This window comes from Muscardinus avellanarius, assembly GCF_963383645.1.
Source record: "Muscardinus avellanarius genome assembly, chromosome: 18".
In the NCBI taxonomy this organism is placed as follows: domain Eukaryota; kingdom Metazoa; phylum Chordata; class Mammalia; order Rodentia; family Gliridae; genus Muscardinus; species Muscardinus avellanarius.
Window position 1 is genome coordinate 5,448,778 of NC_137804.1, and position 19,686 is coordinate 5,468,463.

At 47.8% G+C, this 19,686-nt stretch overlaps 1 protein-coding gene across 1 annotated transcript in view; it reads right to left on the reverse strand.

Moving 5' to 3' along the window:
• The window catches only part of ULK4 (unc-51 like kinase 4), a gene marked incomplete at both ends in the record, with an annotated part of 268,478 nt that overhangs the window by 94,530 nt on the left and 154,262 nt on the right, over window positions 1-19,686 (reverse strand). The window contains one exon of the mRNA XM_080715872.1: window positions 17,413-17,518. Within this exon, the coding sequence (XP_080571998.1) occupies window positions 17,413-17,518 (106 nt within the window). The remainder of the gene's footprint in view (window positions 1-17,412; window positions 17,519-19,686) is intronic.

Genomic DNA, 19,686 nt, shown 5'->3' on the forward strand with positions numbered 1-19,686 from the left:
CTTCATGAAAAATTAAAACTTTTGCAAATCAAAAGACATTATTAAGAAAACAGGTAAGCCAAAGACCAGGACAAAACATTCCCGTAACATCTGAAGTTTTATCCATAATGTCTATCACATATTACCAGTTACAGAACTGGTTTTTGTTGGCCCTAGAGATTGAACCCAGGGGAATTCTACCACAGAATGACACCTCAGTCTTAAAATTTTAAAAATTAAGCCAGGTGTGGTAGCGCACGCTCATAATCCTAGTACTTGGGAGACAGGAGGATCGCGGTTTGCGGACAGCCTCAGCTACTTAGTGAGGCTGTCTGCAACTTAGTGAATAAAAATAAAGAAAAATAAAAACAATTAAAAATAGAGCTGGGGGGTATAGCTCTGAGGTGAAAAAAAAAATTATATTTTCAAAAAAGGTCTCAGAGTTAAAGAGGATGTTGCCTAAGTGCTGAGGCTGGCCTTAGACCAGTGATCTTCCTATCTCAGCCTCCCTGGGATACAGGCATGTGCCATCCCATTAGGCTTTTATAGGTTAGTTTTGTTTGTTTTGCAGTTCTGGGGATGAAACCCAGGGGCATTCTATCTCCGAGCTACACTCCCAGCCCTAATTTTTCTTCATTTTGAAACAGGGTCTGAGTTGCAAAGGGCCTCACTAAGTAGCTGAGGCTGGCTGCGAACTGCGATCCTCCCATCTCAGCCTCCTGAATGCTGGGATGACAAGCGTGCGCCACCACGCCCGGCCCTAGATTTTATAGACCTTTTCTAGATGGGCTCTTTAGGTTGACTTTAATCAAGCCAAAAGGAAATGATCACTAGTTTGCATGATGTAGATATAAAATTATCCAGGAGGAAGCCTCTATTTTGGCAGGTTACATTTGGATACTATTTTCGAATCATGAAGGACAGAAATAGAGGGCGCTTTCCAAAGCTTAGAAGTTCAAAGAGTGCCCTTGTATCTGCTCTCGACGCCAGCAGATTTTGAAGGAGGAAGCTAATAAGGACACAGTGACCGGGGCTGGGACAGGCCCTGCGCATTAATATTCCCAGAGCATTAGACATCTGAGAGTAACTTCTGGGCATGAGTCTCCTTTAGGGACTTGCTGATAATTAATACACAACAAGTTCTTGGGTTTTTTGATGAGTTGGTTATAATGAATGCAAAGCAATTCATGGGTACTTTTGACTTAAAGAATTTTGGCTTCCTTTCAACATGTCGGGATGGAGTATTAAGCGCTTATGGTGGCATGTGAGCGGGGGTCCGGGGGGCTCCGGCACACTGCCCCACAAGCCTGTGCACGGCGCCGAGGGAGACCGCAGGCAACCCGGCACAGAGGCCCTTCTGACGCCGCTCTATTCCCTTGTGGACACGTATCACTTTCCCTGTATTTGTTCATCTGTTGAAGGACAGATGAACAAATATAGAAATTTGGGTTGATCCTATGATTCGGGTATACAAGTGGCGGTCCACTGAATGTGGGCATGAAGACAGCTCTTTGATATACTGGTGTCAAATCTCTTGGGCAAATACTAAGTCATAAGGCATTCAATCTTAAAATTCTCTCACAAACTTCAATGCAATTTTTCCTAACAGTTAATAGGCGTGAGGCCAGCCTTAGCAATTAAGCAAGACCTTCAGCAACTTTGTGAGGCCCTATTTCCAAATTAAAAAGGCTTGTTGTAAGGGCTGAGGGTGTAACTTGGTGGTCGAATGCACCTGGGTTCAATGATCCCCAGGACCAAAGAAAACCAAAACTACTCAATTTTGGTGTGGGAGAGACCTCCCTCCCCAAACTCATCAATGCTTCAGCACCGAAGCAAAAAGTCCCCAGGAGTCAGTCCAGTGGGACGTCTGCTTTTAAGGAGAACTTAGAGGGAACAGAGGCGATGCTAGTCTCAGAGACACCAACAGGGTCGAAGGAGGTACCCGTGAAGAATGGCAGGTCCCGTGCCAGACAGCGCCCGAGCGCGGTGACCCAGCTGAAATGCCTGGGGATGGGAGAGGAGGAAAAGAAGACCACCTAGAGAGCCGAAAGGTGTGGCCGCAACACCTCCCGGTGTGTTTATTAAAACGTACCTAGGGACAGAAAAGGTCAAGAAAGGCAAAGGGAGGCTTCTGGGCAAAGCTGGCACCCTCCCATGGCTGGAGAAATGGAGCTTAAGAGAGTAACCAAGAAGGGGTGGGACGGCACCAAGGCGCTCCATCTTTTTTTTTATTTTTTTATTTTTTTGGTGGTACTGGGGTTCCTGGAAGCCCTTCTACCTCCGGGCTACACTCCCAGACCTATTTTTACATCTTTATTTGGAAACAGGGTCTCCTAAGCCAGTGCGCACGGCTAGCTTCGAACCCGCGCGATCCTCCTGTCTCCGCCTCCCAAGCGCGGGGATGACGAGCGTGCGCCACCACGCCCGGCGCTCCATCTTAAAAATGTTTTGCCGATATAAAAATGAGTGCTTTAGCTGGGCCTGGTGGTGGATGCTTTGAATCCCAGCATTTGGGAAGTTGAGACAGGAGGATGGCGGCTTGCCTCAGTTACTTAGTGAGGCCGTCTGCCACTTAGTGAAAACTTGTTTCAAAATAAAGAATAAAAAACTAGAAGTCAGGCGTGGTGGCGCACACTTGTAATCCCAGCATTCGGGAGTTCTGATGCAGGAGGACTGCAGTTTGTCGCCAGCCTCAGCTACTACTCAGTGAGGCCCTTTGTAACTCAGTGTGACCTTGTTCCAAAATAAAGAATAAAAATTAGGGCTGAGGGTGTAGCTCGGAGGTAGAATGCCCCTGGGCTCGACCCCCTGTAACACAAAAAAAGGAAAAAGCATTTAGCTGACATCTTATTTTGCAAATCTTTTTTCAGATTGGCGCACAGCAGGTGTGCCGTCCTGCCATCATCCCCTGCCTTCGCGACAACTCCTGGGGGCAGTTAATTGACAGGTGCCCTCGGCACACGCCCATCCTGGCTGGTGCTGGAAATGCTAAACAAGCAAAGAAACGACTTGGAAAGAGGAAAATGAAGAGACCGGACACCATGATGGAAGAAAACAGAACACACACGACAATGATGTCTATGACAAACTATGGAAAGTCAGGTTAACACAATAATCCAGTTCACTTATTCACTTATGAGTATATACGTTACAGGTGGTTGAGAGTAAATTTTTTTGTTTTGGTATTGCTAATTTTTTTTTTTGTTTTTGTACTGGGGATGAAACCCAGGGGCATTCTACCTCTGAGCTACACCCCCAGCCCTATATTTTCTTTATTTTGAAACAGGGTCTCACTGAGTTGCAGAGGGCCTCACTGAGTAGCTGAGGCTGTCTGCGAACCCCGATCCTCCGGCCTCAGCCTCCCAAATGCTGGGGTTGACAAGTGTGCACCACCATGCCCAGCTTGGCATTGGTAATTTCGTACATACAGCATCATTCCAACTATTATATTCTTTATGCCCCATCCCCACACTCCTCCCTCTCCTAAACCCTATCAGTTCGATGGAGTCTCTGCTCCTCCCTCTGCAGAGAGGAGCTTTTGTAAGAATCCTTCCTACTTTCCAAGCACCGTGCTGTCTTCCATGTCATTTTATCTAGTCCTCCTCAGGCACCCAGTTATTCCCGGCACCGGAGAAAGACTATTCAGAACTGGAGGACGGACGTGAACCCAGGCAGGCTACCCAGACCCGGCGCCCTCACCCTGAGGCGCTGGGTAAGCGCCGTGCACACGGATGGCCAGGGTCAGCGCTGGGAGGCGAGGACGATTCAACTTCATATGTCTGTGCATTATTTAAATCTCATAATGAATATGCATTGCCCCTGTGATCGGAAATGACAGATACTTTGCATCTTGTAAAAAATTAACAAGAAGAATGATTGGCAGGACTTGAAGCACTTTTTAATTGTGGCTGGAAACTTAATTTGCTTGGGTTGGAGCCTGCGTAATGCCCAGTCGGAGTGCATCCTGACGCTACCCTGAGGTCTGTTCTGCCTTCAGGAAAAGTTTCAGAGCTTTGGGCAAGTGTCTGAGCCATGGGAAGCCAGACACCAAGAAAAGCAGCCCCACATGGCCGCTGGTGGGCGCTACCATGCCAGGCTCGACGGTCCAGCTCTGATGCTTTGGCATGGGGATAGGATGTGGAGATCGGGTCCCGGAGCTGAGGAGTGACAGCCGGGCATCCCTCCTGGAGGTCTCAGAGTAGGAGGGGTCCTTCTCGGCAGACCCTCTGCCTCCCCCAAGCCCTCTCCCCACAAGTTGCCCACTGTTTCCTTCACACCCCTCTTCACCAGCCTGCGGACGTGCCCACATCTGAACCCCCAAGAAAGCCTTCAACTGGCGTGGTGCCTCCCTAAGACGCCATCCATTCCGCATCCTGCTGACAGCACAGACCAGCGTCTCCTCCTTTCCTTCTGCACGACTGAGGTCACGGCTAGGAGGCTCGAGAGACGCTTACTCCCACGCACGGCAGGACCGGGTCATCCCTTCTCAGCACCCCGACTCTGCACCGTCCTGCCGGCTTCTCATGCTGGTCCCCACCTGGGGTGCCAGGACCCTTACAGGATGCCGCGGGAAGTGCTGGGGTCTCCTCCCTCGCCTGGCTCAGCAGCGCAGCCAAGCCCTGCTCGCAGTGCAGGGAGCCCCAGAGCGGTCCAGTCGCCCTCGTGTCTGCCTGATCCTGCTGAGGAGTAATGGAGGCCTTCTCCCTCAGCACGGTCCCCCACGGAAACTCCAAACTTGCTCCTCCCTGCACGGCCGGCCGGGGCCGTCCCTTGAGGCAGTCTTTCCAGGAAGTGAGTGCACCTATGCTTCGGGAGCCAAAATAAAGGGCCAGAGTTTGTCGATTTGGTAAAAACAAAATCTATGCCTGCCAGGCGTGGTGGCACACTCTTTTAATCCCAGCGCTTGGGAGGTTGACACAGATCGCACAGGTTTGCAGCCAGCCTCAGCTACGTGGTGAGACCCTGTTTCCAACTAAAATAGAAAATAGGTCTGGGAGTATAGCCAAGGTAGAAGGCCCCTGGGTTTCATTCCAGTACCACAAAATAATTATATATACAAATATACACACACACATACACACACATGCATATACACATATACATATACATACACACATGCATATACACATATACATATACATACACACACATGCATATACACATATACATACACACATACACATACATATACACATATACATACATATACATATGCACATACATATACACATATACATACACATACATATACACATATACATGCATATACATATACACATACATATACATATATACATACATATATACATATACACATGTATACACACATACACACATATACATACACATATATACATATATACATATATACACACACATATATACACATATATACACATACATATACACACATACATATATACATATATACACACATATATATACACATATATACACATACATATACACACATACATATATACATATATACACACATATACATACACATACACACATATACATACACACATATACACATACGTATACATATACACACATATACACATATACACACACATATATATACACATATATACATATTAAGCTGGGCATGGTGGCGCATGCTTGTAATCCCAACATTTGGGAGGCTAAGACAGGAAGATCGCAGTTCACGGACAGCCTCAGCTACTTAGTGAGGCCCTCTGCAACTTAATGAGACCCTGTTTCAAAATAAATAGGGCAGGGGGTGTAGCTCAGAGGTAGTATGCCCCTGGATTCCATCCCCAGACCCCTACACACAAAAATGCACACACACATATATATATATTTTTTGTAAGTTCAAGCTAAGCAAAACCCACAAAGAAAATTCCAGATAAGCTGACACTAAGGATATTATCAAATTTCTGAAAATCAAATCTGCTATGAAGTCAGAGGTAAACTTTTATGTTCACATAGGGTGTGTTAATCATCACCACGCAATGATGTTAAATATAAAAGCACTGAATAGCTACGCTTCAGAATCCATAAAGCAAAGCGATATAAATAAGCAGAGAAACAGACCTGGTTGCCAGATTTTAACATTTCTCTCTCAGTACTAGAAAAAAAAAAAGTCAGTATATAATAAAGTTGGCCACAGAAAACCCGAGCAGCCTGACCAATCATTTCGAGCAGCCTGACCAATCATTTCGGTAGAGTACTAAGCGCCCAATGACTGCAGAATACACAGTTTCCAACTCAAGTGAAACTTTCTCCAAGAGACAGCCATGCCAGCCCAAGATAATGTATCAATAAATCGCAGAAACTTAACTCTTACAGAACGTATTCTTCTAATGTAGCCAGAAATAAATGAGCAGGAACAACAGACTGTGAAATTCACAAATACTTGGAAATTTCAGAGCATATTTCTAAAATACTCACTGGTCAGAGAAGAAAACAAAATACAAAATATTTCATAATGAATGATAACAAGAATACCACAGTACCTAAGAAGACATCTATAGCCTTAGAAACTGCAAAAAGAAGCTTCGACAACAAGTCTATAAATTCCCACCTTAAAAACGAGGGGAAAAGAAGCAATAAATAAGTCCAAAGTAAATAGAAAATAACAGAAGTCAACGGAAGATAAAATGGAAAGTTCCTTTTGTGCGTGCGCGTGTGTGCATGCGGTACTGGGGATGAAACCCGGGGGCCTTCTACCTCCGAGCTACACCCCCAAGCCCCAGTTTGTATTCTTTAAGTAGGGTCTCACTAAGTTGCTGAGAGCCTCACCAAGTAGCTGAGGCTGGCTTCGAACCTGTGCAATCCTCCTGTCTCAGCCTCCCAAGTGCTGGTATTACAAGCATGTGCCACCATGCCCGGCTGCATTTGAATAAATTTGTCTAGTTTTTAGGAGCAGAAATTCTCAGCCGGGTGTGGTGGCACATGTTTGTAATCCCAGTACTTGGGAGGTTGTGATAGGAAGATCGTGGTTCACCCGGCCAGCCTCAGCTACTTAGTGAAGCCCTCCACAACTCAGCAAGACCTTGTTTCCAAATAAAGAAAATGGGGCTGGGGGTGTAGCTTGAAGACAGAATGCCAGTACTGCAGAAAAATATATGTATATTGCCGGGCATGGTGGCGCACGCTTGTAATCCCCGCGCTTGGGAGGCTGAGACAGGAGGATCGCACAGGTTCGAAGCCAGCCTCAGCTACTTAGTGAGGCTCTCAGCAACTTAGTGAGACCCTGTTTCCAAATAAAATATAAAAAAGGTCTGGGAGTATAGCCCGGAGGTAGAAAGCCTCTGGGTTCCACCCCCAGTACCACAAAAAAAAAAACAAAAAAAAACCATATAACACACACACACACACACACACACACACACACACACAAACACACACACATTAAAATGACAGACTTCCTGCCTGGAATCCCACTGCCCCAGCCTGGCCTTCCAGTCCCTGCAGCCCCTGCGCTCCCTGGGGGATGCAGGCCGCCAGGGGGACAACTCCAGCCAGGGGAGGGGCCGCTGCAGAGCGTAACCGAACCCTCTGCCCTCGGTCCTGCCTCCCACAACTCGAACCTGTCTGGCTACCTACAGCCTTGGGCTCCCACTCTGGCAAGCACACCAGCTTCTCCCTGATCTTTTCATTCGTATTTGATCTTTCGCCCCCTTCCTTGTTAATAAAAGAACTGAAACCCGTTCACCTTAGCCATAGAGAAGCGCTTAACTAAACCGCCATGATATAAGCCCTCCCTGAGCCAGTATTTCCTAAACCGTCTAATTACGGCTCTGCTCTTCTTTTATTACCTAATTTTGTGATATTTTGATATAACCAAAAGAATACTGGCGGCATATAAGTAAATTACAAGGCATAATAACAAAACACATGAGAACATTACACTAACTAAAGAGAAAACCTCAACTCTACCTAGTCTCCCTTGACAGTCCTCCCTAAACAATTATTCTGGATTTCCAGTGTTTTATTCTTGTTTTGCCTGCACCGTAGTCTTGTGCAAACGTCTCGACGTGCTGCTTAATTTTGCTCTCGAGCTTTGTAACACCGGCTGCCGCATGAGCATGTAGAATTCTGCGGCTTTTCACATCTCACAAAGCGTTTCCTTGTGAACCCGCCCACCGTCTTTGCTGCCGGAGGACCTTCTGCGTGTGACAGCGGCGGTGTACAGCCCACTCCTGCTGCCGCTCCCGAGACGCTCCACGACCCTGAGAGTTTTCTGTTTCTCTTACACCCTGTACATAAAGTTCCCCCAGGTAAATATCTATGAAGGAGAGGTAAGGCTCACTCACGAGCTCTACAAAGGCGCACGGCCACGACCCGGTGCCACCCTGCCATGGCGGTATCACCGATGAGTGCTTCCGTGGTGTACCGAGCTCACTGCGACTGGCATCTTCCCCCGTCTTCTACAAGAAGCGATGCTTTGCTCTCTATACCACCGTCTGATTCCCAAACTCACAATAAGTCAGGTTGGCTTAAAAAACTATCTCATGGAGGTGGACGTCACCTGTCACCTTAGGGCTAGCCGGCCACCCCCAGGGCGGCCACGGAAGCACCCGGGATCCAGAGACCAGGAAGCGGCCAAGGTCAACAAAAGACACGCAACTAGACAGGTGCAGTGTCCCCGTCACGCTCGACACAAATAAGCACCGTGCGGTTCCTCCTCGGGGTGGGCAGGGGAGCATTCCACCTCCTGAGACCTGCTCACCTACACCAAGAAAGCAGAGTAGCCGAGCTCCATGGGCCTGTGCTCCGAACCTCCCGCAGGATGCCTAGATCTGTTCAGACATCCTCTCTCTTAGCTTAGAATATCGAGCATACTGAGAATGGCGAGTCTGAGCTGGTCAAACCACCCAAAGCTTGATACCTCTTTTCAGATCATATTGAGCTTAAAAGTATAACATACATGTAATTAGTACACACGCTTTATGAGTTATTTAACGTGTGGGGTTTTTGTTTTCGGGTACTAAGGATTGAACCCAGGTACACACTACCTCTGAGCTACACTCCTAACCCTATTTTTTTTATTTTGAAAAAGCATCCAAGTTGATGGGGCTGGCCATGAATCTTCAATCCCCCTGACTCAGCCTCCTAAGCAATGGGATTATGAGAGTAGGTCAAGGCACCTGGCTTGTGTCTTTTTTGGGGGGAGGGACTTCCAGGGATAGAACCTAGCAGGCATTCTACCTCTGACCTATACCCTCAGCCCTTTAAAAAAAATATTTTTTATTTTGCAGCACTGGGGATGGAACCCAAGGGCATTCTACCTCCAAGCTACACCCCCAGCCCTATTTTGTATTCTTATTTTGAAACAGGGTTTCACTGAGTTGCAAAGGACCTCAACTCAGTAGCAAGGCTGTTGGCAAAGCCCATCCTCCTGAATGCTGGGATTACAAGCATGCGCCACCATGCCCGGCCCTTTTTTTAAATTTTGAAAAAGGGTCTAAGTTGCAGAGGACCTAAATTGCTGAGACTGGTTTTAAACCTCTGATCCTGTCTCATCCTTCCAAGTACTGGGATTACAGGTGTGCGCCATCTCACCCAGCTGTGTCCTTTAAAAACAACAACCTAGCCAGGCGTGGTGGCGCACGCTTGTAATCTCCGTGCTTGGGAGGCAGAGATAGGAGGATTGCGCAGGTTAGAAGCCAGCCTTGCTGGCTTAAGAGACCCTGTTTCCAAATATATAATAGATGTCTGGGAGTGTAGCCCAGAGGTAGAAGGGTTTCCAGGAACCCCAGTACCACCAAAAAAACCAAAAACAACCTAATAACTAAAATCTGACATTCCAATGTACTAAAATGATATAAAACAGTATTATCTTTCTGGAAAAAAGATCTAAATCTTACTTATAAATGTAAACACATTTTAAAAGTAAGCAAAGCCTTAGGAAGATCTGGCACTAAAAATTCTAGAACCTCAACTCATGAAATTGAATACATTTTTTATGTCAGCAGAAGAAAAGAACCATTGTGTCCTAATGTATGAAACAAAGCAAAAAGTCACTCAGTAGAAACAAAGCTATGTAATCTGTGGGGGCATTCAGTTGGTCATATAGCGAAGCCCCCCAACTGGCTCGACTCTCCCTCATGCCCTCCCTGTCCCTGCTGCTCCTGAATCCTCATGAGGAAAGCGGCGTCCTGCACACACTGCCCCACCCCGCTCACGACACGGTGACTCTACACACCGTCGAGACGGGGGCCGCTGCTTTACCCCATGTTGGGCCCAGCGCAGTGGCCGGGTGCTTGGATCAGTGGCCGAAGTCAGTTTCCAATCAACAAATGGCTGAATGGCAAGAAAAGCCACTTCTGTTCTTCTGGCCACGAAGCGCCTCCCGCCTGCGGAGTGATGGATGCTAATGTGAGGCACGGGGCAGAATTTCGGCTTTCAATTCCCATCAATGTCTGACGACCTGCTGATTAAATCTGACAGGCCGCAAAAGGAGAAAAATCATGATCAGATCCCGGCCTGTCACCTACAGCAACCTGAATGTAACTAATCACATGTATTCTTACACATAGCTTTTAGGGAAGAAAACAGAGCCATCGTCTTGCAGCTCAAGAGTGCTCAGACTAGCTTTGTCTCCATCTGGATGCAGCCACGTAGACGGAGTTATACTTAGGTCGATGAATGCAGCTGTAAGCGTGCGTTTGGAGGTAACATCGCGTGTGTGCAGTTTTCGATCTCAAAACGCAGGAGAGTCGCTGCTTTCAATCAGGCTGCTCGCAGGTCTCGGGGGCCTGTCTTTCACACATAAACACATACTGTCCCCAGAAGAGAAGAAGGTGAGCAGACTCCCAACGCCATCTCTGGCCGATGCTAATTCTCAACACAACTCCGTGGGACGACATGACCACCCCCCCGCCCAGACAAGGAGGGAGAGGTCAGAGCACTGCACTGTCTACGTACACCTCGGCACGTGCACCCGTGAGGGGTGGCAACCCGTTTAACTGCAGGAACCCGAGTACAGACGTCCAATGCTGAGCTACTGCTCCATCTTTTGAAACTTAATGATATTCAGAAGCCCCTCCAAGGTTTCATATTTTACAGTAGAATCCAGGAAACTAAACCGCTGCGGAAAACAAATAAAGTGGGTGTTTTTCAGATGACAAAAACAACAAACGACAAAACCACCCCAAAAAAAAGTGCAACCTGATTGCTATCAGTAAGGATCGCTGGCCCCGTTTACAAGTCACTGCTAACGATCTGAAGCGGAAAGTATTCGAATGCGCGCCTTGAACTAGATCGCCACACAACTGCTCTCAAAGACAAGTCCACTCAACATTTCCAGAGTCCACTCCCGTAAAGAAATATTCAAGCCGGGCGTGGTGGCGCACGCTTGTAATCCCCGCGCTTGGGAGGTGGAGGCAGGAGGATCACGCAGGTTTGAAGCCAGCCGCGCTGGCTTAAGAGACCCTGTTTCCAAATAAAATATAAAAAATAGGTCTGGGAGTGTAGCCAGGAGGTAGAAGGGTTTCCAGGAACCCCAGTAGCACCCAATATATATATATGTGTGTGTGTGTGTGTGTGTGTGTGTGTGTGTGTGTGTGTGTGTGTGTGTGTATATTCAAATAATTGCTTTTTCTGTGAGTCCCTAAAGAACAGATTTGCTGGAAGAGATAGAGAATAAATCACTTATTTATGAAAACTGTTTTAGTAAGACCCGTACAAGCAAAATCGCTGCTAGAACAGCTGCCTTGGAATAAAAAAAATTAAAAAAAAAAAAGACTCATGTTAAGGCCACAAAGATAACACCTCAAGCACAATTTACCCCTGGCATTGTTCATGGGCGATTTACTGCAAGAGGGCCACCGAATGGCAGAATATCCAACGTGCAAAGGAAAACGGTAACATTTACTAGACACACACACATAACCGTAGACGCAGGTAACACTTGTAGAGCGCTGGCTTCGTGCAGTATTTCGGCCTCTCTCCCCACACCTTCAACCCATGTTGGATATTATAATGAAGCCCAGCATTGCAGGTGTGGCCACTGAGGCAGAAGGGTTACATCTTGCCCGAGAGGTCAGGGTGGACGAGTGCCAGCGCGCCAGGAGCTGGATCCGGACAACCTGGGCCAAGGGTCGCCCCTCTCCACACACGAAGCCAATGACGTGGTTATTTTATTTGGTACCGGGATTCAACTTGGGGGCATTCTGCCTCTGAGACAAGCCCCCAGCCCTATTTTAGTTTTTATTTGAAAACAGGATCTCACTTAACTGCTGAGGCTGGCTGCGAAACTGTGAGCCTCCTGTCTCAGCCTCCCAAGTACTAGGATTACAGATATGTGACACCCAGACCTGGCTTAGCGCCAGTATCTTGGAAGTGTAGGCAAATCTTTGTAATATTTTATAATGATATAGAGCAGAGAAAAATCTACCCTCTATGACTTTTCTCATGATTCAAGTGTTAAAATTGGTGCTAAACTTGAAGACGGCATAAGAGTTTTTTCTCTTTACAAAAAGATTCTAAGGTTTTATATATAAGTTGTCAGTACCCTATGTAACAGACTTATAGCACCCCACTTTTTTGTGGAACTGGGGATTAAACCCAGGGAGGGCAGTCTACCTCTGAGCTACACTCCCAGCCCTATTTTTTTATTCTCTGCTTTCAAACAAGGTCTCGGTAAGTTGTGGAGGGGGCCTCACTAAAGTAGCTGAGGCTGGCCGCGAACCTGGGATCCTCCTGTCTCAGCCTCCCAAGCACTGGGATTCCAAGGGTGCCCTGCCACGCCCGGCTCTGCACCTTCTTAAAGCACACTTTAGCTGCCCCTAAAAAGTAAAGGCAAAGCTTTAACTCCCTGTGAGAAATTAACCACTACAGAGTAACATTTTGAGAAACCCATTCCGGCACCATCTGATGAGGCAGCTGAAGGAACTACGATGGTTCCCTAAAGTCCCACGTCTGTACGCTGAGAAGATAAAGAGGAAAAACCTTTTAAAAATAAGAAGCGATGCACAACTGTGATCTTAGTGCTCAGAAGGTTGCGACAGGAGGATGGAAGGTTGGAGGCTGACTTCAGCAACTTCACAAGACCCTGTTTCAAAATGAAAAACAAAAATATTTTTAAAGGGCTGGGGGTATACAGGTCAGAGGAAGAATGCCCCTGAGTTCAGAAGAAGAGAAGTCAATTTTACAAACGACCAAAAAGACCAAATGACTTTACAAATGACCATACAAAACCCACAAAGAGAATACACAATATCCAACCAATGTGCAGGAGTGTTACAAATTAAGAGCACAATGGGCCGGGCGTGGTGGCGCAGGCTTGTAATCCCGGCATTCGGGAGGCTGAGACAGGAGGACCACAGTGTGCGGACAGCCTCAGCTACTACTTATTGAGGCCCAAATTATTAAAAAAAAAAAAAAAGAGCTGAGGATGTAGCTTGGAGGTACAATGCCCCTGGGTTCCATCCACAGGACTGCAAGAAAAAAAGTGAATGACTCACAAACTATGCTGCGGGTAGCCAGACAGAACGGGAGCATTGTCATCCCCAACACAGCTTCCTAAAATCGGCAAAACATATCGAGAGTGATAAAAGTCAGAAGGTTGATTGATTAGCTCTGGGCAGAAACACTGACTTGGAACACTTTTTTTTTTTTTTTTTTTTTTTGCGGGTCTGAAACCGGGAACATTCGACCTCTGAGCTACACTCCCTGCCCTACTTTTTTACTTTTTTATTCTTTATTTTGAAATAGGGTCTAAGTTGCAGAGGGCCTAAGTAGCTGAGGCTGTCTGAACCCCGATCCTCCTGTCTCCGCCTCCCAAATGCTGGGATTACAAGCGTGCGCCATCACGCCTGGCCAGTATAGGTTCTTTATCCAGATCTGTGTGTTGATCTTCCATCTCTGAAGCTTTGCAAAGCGGTATGCTTAAAATTCAAGTACTTCAACACACGCATGTTAAACCTCAAGAAAGGAGATACCTAACAAAAGAATTGTAAATAATTTTCATGTGCATTTGAATGTTTTTGCAGCCAAAACTCAATTGGAATCTGTATAGAAATATAACATGCTCCAAGTAGTTTTATAAGGATAGGCGATATCCTGGGATAATGGAACTTTAAAATCCTCTGCAGACCTGGTGTCTGGATTTGAAAACGAGCAGACCGTGGGAAGCAGTGATGTCAGCCTGCCGGGGCCTGGGCTCAGCGCGCAGCTTTCTGGAAGGAACAGCGAGGCCAGCGGGGAGAGTTCAGGGAAGGAAGAGGGTTTGGCTGGAATCCGCACCTCAGGCCCGCTGAGCCCCTTCCAGCGGGAGTGCGCTGGGCGGCTCCTGCACCTCACGAGGCGGGCTCCTGTCATAGTACAAAAGCTTGGACAGATTATTTTAAGGGAGCCGGGTGTGGTGGCGTATGTCGGTAATCCCAGTACACGGGAGGCTGAGACAGGAGGGTCACAGGTTCGAAGCCCACCTCGCAACTTCGTGAGGCTCTCAATCACTTGCTGAGACCGTGTTTCCAAATTAAAATAAAAAAACGGGCTAGGGGTAGAGCTCAGAGGTAGAATGCCCCCGAGTTCTATCCCCTGCACCACAAAAACAAGAACCCCCATCTCCAAATACTCCATGACTCAATTAAGGTTTGTTCAGTGAAACTGAAAGAAACCTAAAAACTGTTTACAAAAGAAAAGGTAACCGAGGTGGGGGAGGGAGGCAGAGACACACAAGGGGAACTCTTGGGCAGACAGACGAGCTCTGCGGTCCAGAACACTCAGTTTCGGTGGCAACAGGTAACGGGACGGCCAACGAGGGGCCTGCGGTGCAGCCAGTGCTCACAGCCAGCGACTGACACACACAGAACTGGATCAAATTCAAAGCTCAGTGCGATCGACCGGAAAGACCTTGTTTGCCGATCACTACTAATTTATACGCCTTGCAAGGGCAGCTCATGCCTCGCCTTTTATTTTTAAAAAAAATTGTTAATGCTGTCATTGCTCGTTGGGGACCTGGGTTTTTAGGAGTTTGAAATTCTACAGGCTGCCACGATAGAAAGCACACGAAGACATTTGAAATCTAAGCGATCTCTTGACATTTGACGAAAAGTCACAGCAGCGGCCCGCAGACGGGGAGAGCACTTCACCCGTGAAGGTGGACGATTAGCTTTGTTTCATGATCTGTAAGTGAGTTACTAAACACCTCTCTAAAGTTTTATGACTGTTTTAATCCCATTCGTAACTGGCTCTGCTTGAAGCATCCCACTGTCTGTGGGACATGGCAGTGACGGGCTGTGATCATGGCCGCCTAGCAGGAGACATTTGCCCCGAAGAAAACCGGGGATATGAAGAGCAGCGCTGCAGACGCTCCCCAGCGCCAATCCTGTCATTTAAAGGGAAACGCGGGAGCCAGCTGTTCGCATCTTTATCTGTGCAAATGTCACCTGCCCGAGTCCACGTTCCCATCCTCGGTTCCTGCGTCAGCAGCCGGGACAGAAGGGGATAAAAGCGATTGTGTGTCTCGGCACATCTTGGAAGCACTTGGAGGGGAAACAATTTACAGCTTAACGGCCCTTCTACTCTAGCCACTCCCCCCACCCCAGCACTCCATCTTGGAGACTGTCAACAGTGCTCCCCAACGTTAGGAAGACACCTGAGGCTGCCAACCCGCGGTCCTCCCGCTCAGCCTCCCGTGTACCTGGATCACAGGCGTGCGTCACCACGCCTGGCTTCCCTTTTACCGCCCACCCAACTCCTGGAGTGATTTTCTGGCCTCTTGAGTAAACACCAGTTTAGTCCGTTGAATAATAAACGCGGTGGGAAGCGGGCACTGTGTTTTGAGGACGAGCACAGTCCTGAGACGCGCCCTCGGAGGCGCTGCTGCTTTTTGGCCCGGCATCGTGTCCTGCAGATCCATTAACCTGACAGCGCCACCGGTGAAACTGAAGCTGGGATTCACGGCCATTACTCAAAGGTCACTGCACAGTGATGCGCCAGCCGCCCGTTTGCAAATGTTAACAACGCCGGTGTTTTTCAAATACAAACAGAAGCTGTTACGTTGTTTTAGAGCTCTTCCCCTGAATGTTTCATTTAAAAATGAAAATGTTTAAGAAAAAAAAAAGAAAAAAGTTTTTTTAATATAGCTGCATGCTGGTGATAATGTCAGTGAATCAGCTTGTGACCACTCAAGTGCTTTTTGGGGCAGCCTAGCAGGCCGACCGGAGCCCGTCTGCACATTGCCACCGCGCTTCGCCGCCTCTTACAGGCCGGATCGGAACAGGAAAGGAGAGAGGGAAGGAAAGACACAGAGAACATGTCTCTCCCCACATGCTGTTCCCGTGACCTGCTCCATCCCTTGAGACTTCAATAAAGTTTCCCTCAAAAGTAGGCAAATATACAAAGGAACGCACAAGTTAGCTGGCTAAGTTACTCTAGAGAGCTCTTCGCGGCCAGAGCCTGACGCCCCTCACTTTGAACTCGGAGCACGAATCCTCTCATTTTCCCGCATCTTCTGTTTGTCAAGACCCCGGGGTCGAGGGCACTGCCTGCCCAGGTCTCTGCACTCCTCGCTGGGTGCTACACTCCGGCTGCAGATTCTATGTAACTCGGAGAGTGACTCAGCAATTAACACCCTACACACAAGGTATGCTGAGAAAGGAGAATCGCAGTTCGTGGACAGCCTCAGCTACTTAGTGAGGCCTTTTGCAACTCAGTGAGACCCTGTTTCAAAATAAAGAATAAAAAATAGGGCTGGGAGTGTAGCTTGGAGGTAGAATGCCCCTGGGTTCCACCCCCAGCACCACACACACTAAAAAAGAACAGACGTATGACTTTAAAAATACATGTAAGGCCGGGCAAAGTGGCACACGCTTGAATCCTCGCGCTTGGGAGGCGGAGATCGGGAGGCGGAGATAGGAGGATCTCACAGGTTCAAAGCCAGCCGTGCTGGCTTAAGAGACCCTGTTTCCAAAAATAAAATAGGCCTGGGAGTGTAACCCGGAGGTAGAAGGGCTTCCAGGACCCCGTACCACCAAAAAAAAAAAAAAAAAAACATGTAAGATGTTAAAAAAATAGACATAAGATGTGAAGAAAAGCCGCTTGCACCTCACCCAAACGTGTTTGTCAAGCAGCTTTGGATCATATCTGTTCATTTTGACTGGAAGGAGTAACTACTGGGGTTCCTGGAAACCCTTCTACCTCCGGGTTACACTCCCAGACCTATTTTTTATATATTTATTTGGAAACAGGGTCTCCTAAGCCAGCACAGCTGGTGTCAAACCTGCGCAGTCCTCCCGTCTCCGCCTCCCAAGCGCGGGGATGACAAGTGTGCGCCACCACGCCCGGCTAACCGTTCGATTTTTGCCGGTCGTATCCTAATTAAAGATTCTTCTCATGTATTTTGACTCACCAACTTTACACAGAACTTCGAGTCCTTGCTACGCAAGAGAAAGACGCTTCCAAATGGGCGAAACCAGATGGCACTGGAGACGAATCCTAAGAAGCACATACCTTGTTCATATAGCAGCTTCATGTTCGAATTTTTGCAGGCGACCAGGTTGCTGAGCAGCGCAACCACACTTTGCATGGTGTTGCCCAGAACGCTCTCCTGATGCTCCTGCAACAGATGATACCCCCATCAGGACCACGCAGACAGAGCGCATCAGCACTATGCAATGAGCACGTGCACGCCTTCCCACCTTTTTTTGGTGCTACTTGGGATGGAACCCAGGGGCATTCTACCTCTGAGCTATGCCTCCAGCCCCCTTTTTTTTTTAAAATTTAGAAACAGGCTCTCACTAGGTTAGTGGGAGTCTTACTACTTGCTGAAGCTGTCCTTGACCCTCCAACCCCCCCCCCTCCAGGTTTTGCAGTTAAGGAACCGTGTGTTTGCATTTTAATGAAACAGATGTTTGGGGGAAGGCACTGGCCGGCAGGAAGCTAGAAGCAGCCGCTCAGCAGAGGCAGGGCCCCGCCCAAGCTGAGGGTGTCACCTGGTCTTGGTGCTTTAGGGAGGCAACAAAGGAAACCAAGATTTTGAATGCAGGAGACCATGTTCGAAAGGGAGTTTAAGAACATACACACAAAAAATAAACAGAATCAACCGTGCCCAAACCAATCAACGTTCTTGCATTTTCTTTTTTTTTTTTTTTCTTTTTGCAGTACTGGGGATGGAACCCAGGGCCCTTCAACCTCCAAGTTACGCCCCCAGCCCTATTTTTTATTCTTTATTGTAAAACAGGGTCTCGATAGTTGCAAAGGGCCTAAGTAACTGAGGCTGTCTGTGAACCGTGATCCTCCTGTCTCAGCCTCCCAAATGCTGGGATTACAAGTGGGTGCCACCACTTCCAGGCTGTGTATTTTCACTATTTTCCTGGTACCCACGATGACAGCCCTCTTCCGTCGTCCACTGCCTCATGGGAAACAAGCTGTCTCATCACCACGGCAACACGACAAACATCTGTGACTTAAGAAAGCTGATTTGGCTTTCAGCACTGTCCTGAGCAGAAAAGTCGCTTGGGTTCTAAAGAGAAGGTGAGCAGGGGGCGGCTCCTCAGCGTCGACTTCTTCTAAGGACAAACAAGGTGATTTCTTTGCAGGTTTTAAGGATTCATACGAAGCTTTTCTTTTGCTTCCTTTCTTATTTCTTGAGTTTCTTAAAAATTAAGAACAAGTCATTGGAGTTGCAAAATGTGACAGTTCATTGCAGAGGAAGCCTCTAAGGGCAGGTGGGGCGTTAGCAAGATGACAGGCTCTGGATCCCCGTGGTGGTCACTGAGAACAAGCGCCATCTCACCCGCTCCCGGGACCCCACACACATACCTAACCCCATCCCAAAGAGCAACGGGCGTGCATCGATTTAGCAGCCCCATCTAGAAGGTCTCATGTTTTCTTTCCATTTCATGTACACACAAAAATAAGAGATTTATTGTTTCATAAACCTAAGCCATACACTTAATGCATTTGACTAAGGAATGGTCAGCAATTTTGCGCCAGGTCCCACTCTCGGCACTGTCGGTATCCAGACAAGAACCAATTGCCCCGTCCTCACATAAATAGGCCACAGCGATGGTGCCAGAAATACCTACAGCGTCTAGGGTATTGGAAGGGAGCAGGAGCCCTGGGAGGAGAGGAGAGGGACAGGCGAGTCGTGTGGGACAGCGGCTCACAGGGCAGCCGGGGGGCTGCACACCGAGTGGTCAGGACTTGTCCAGAAAGGTTACTTCAACAGAGCGCGCGTGTGTGTATTATTACTGGGGGTTGAACCTAGGGGTAGTCGGTCTCTCTCTAAGCTTTACCCTCAGCTGTGTGTGCATTATTGTGAAACAGGGTCTCACCAAATTGCTGAAGCTGCCTATTAACCTGTGATCCCATTTCGGCCACTCAAGTACTGGAATTACAATGCGTGCACCACCGTGCCCAGCTCCAACAGAATTCATTTTCGTGGTATTGGGGATGGAGCCCTGGGGCATTGTACCTCCGAGCTACACCCCCAGTCCTATTTTTAGTGCTTTTATTTTGTGTGTGTGTGTGTGTGTGGTACTGGGGGTGGAACCCAGAGGCTTTCTACCTCCGGGCTATACTCCCAGACCTTTTTATATTATATTTGGAAACAGGGTCTCACTAAGTTGTTGAGAGCCTCACTAAGTAGCTGAGGCTGGCTTCGAACCTGTGCGATCCTCCTGTCTCAGCCTCCCAAGCGCGGGGATTACAAGCGTGCGCCACCACGCCCGGCTAGTGCTTGTATTTTTTGAAACAAGGTCTCACCGAGTTGCAAAGGGCCTC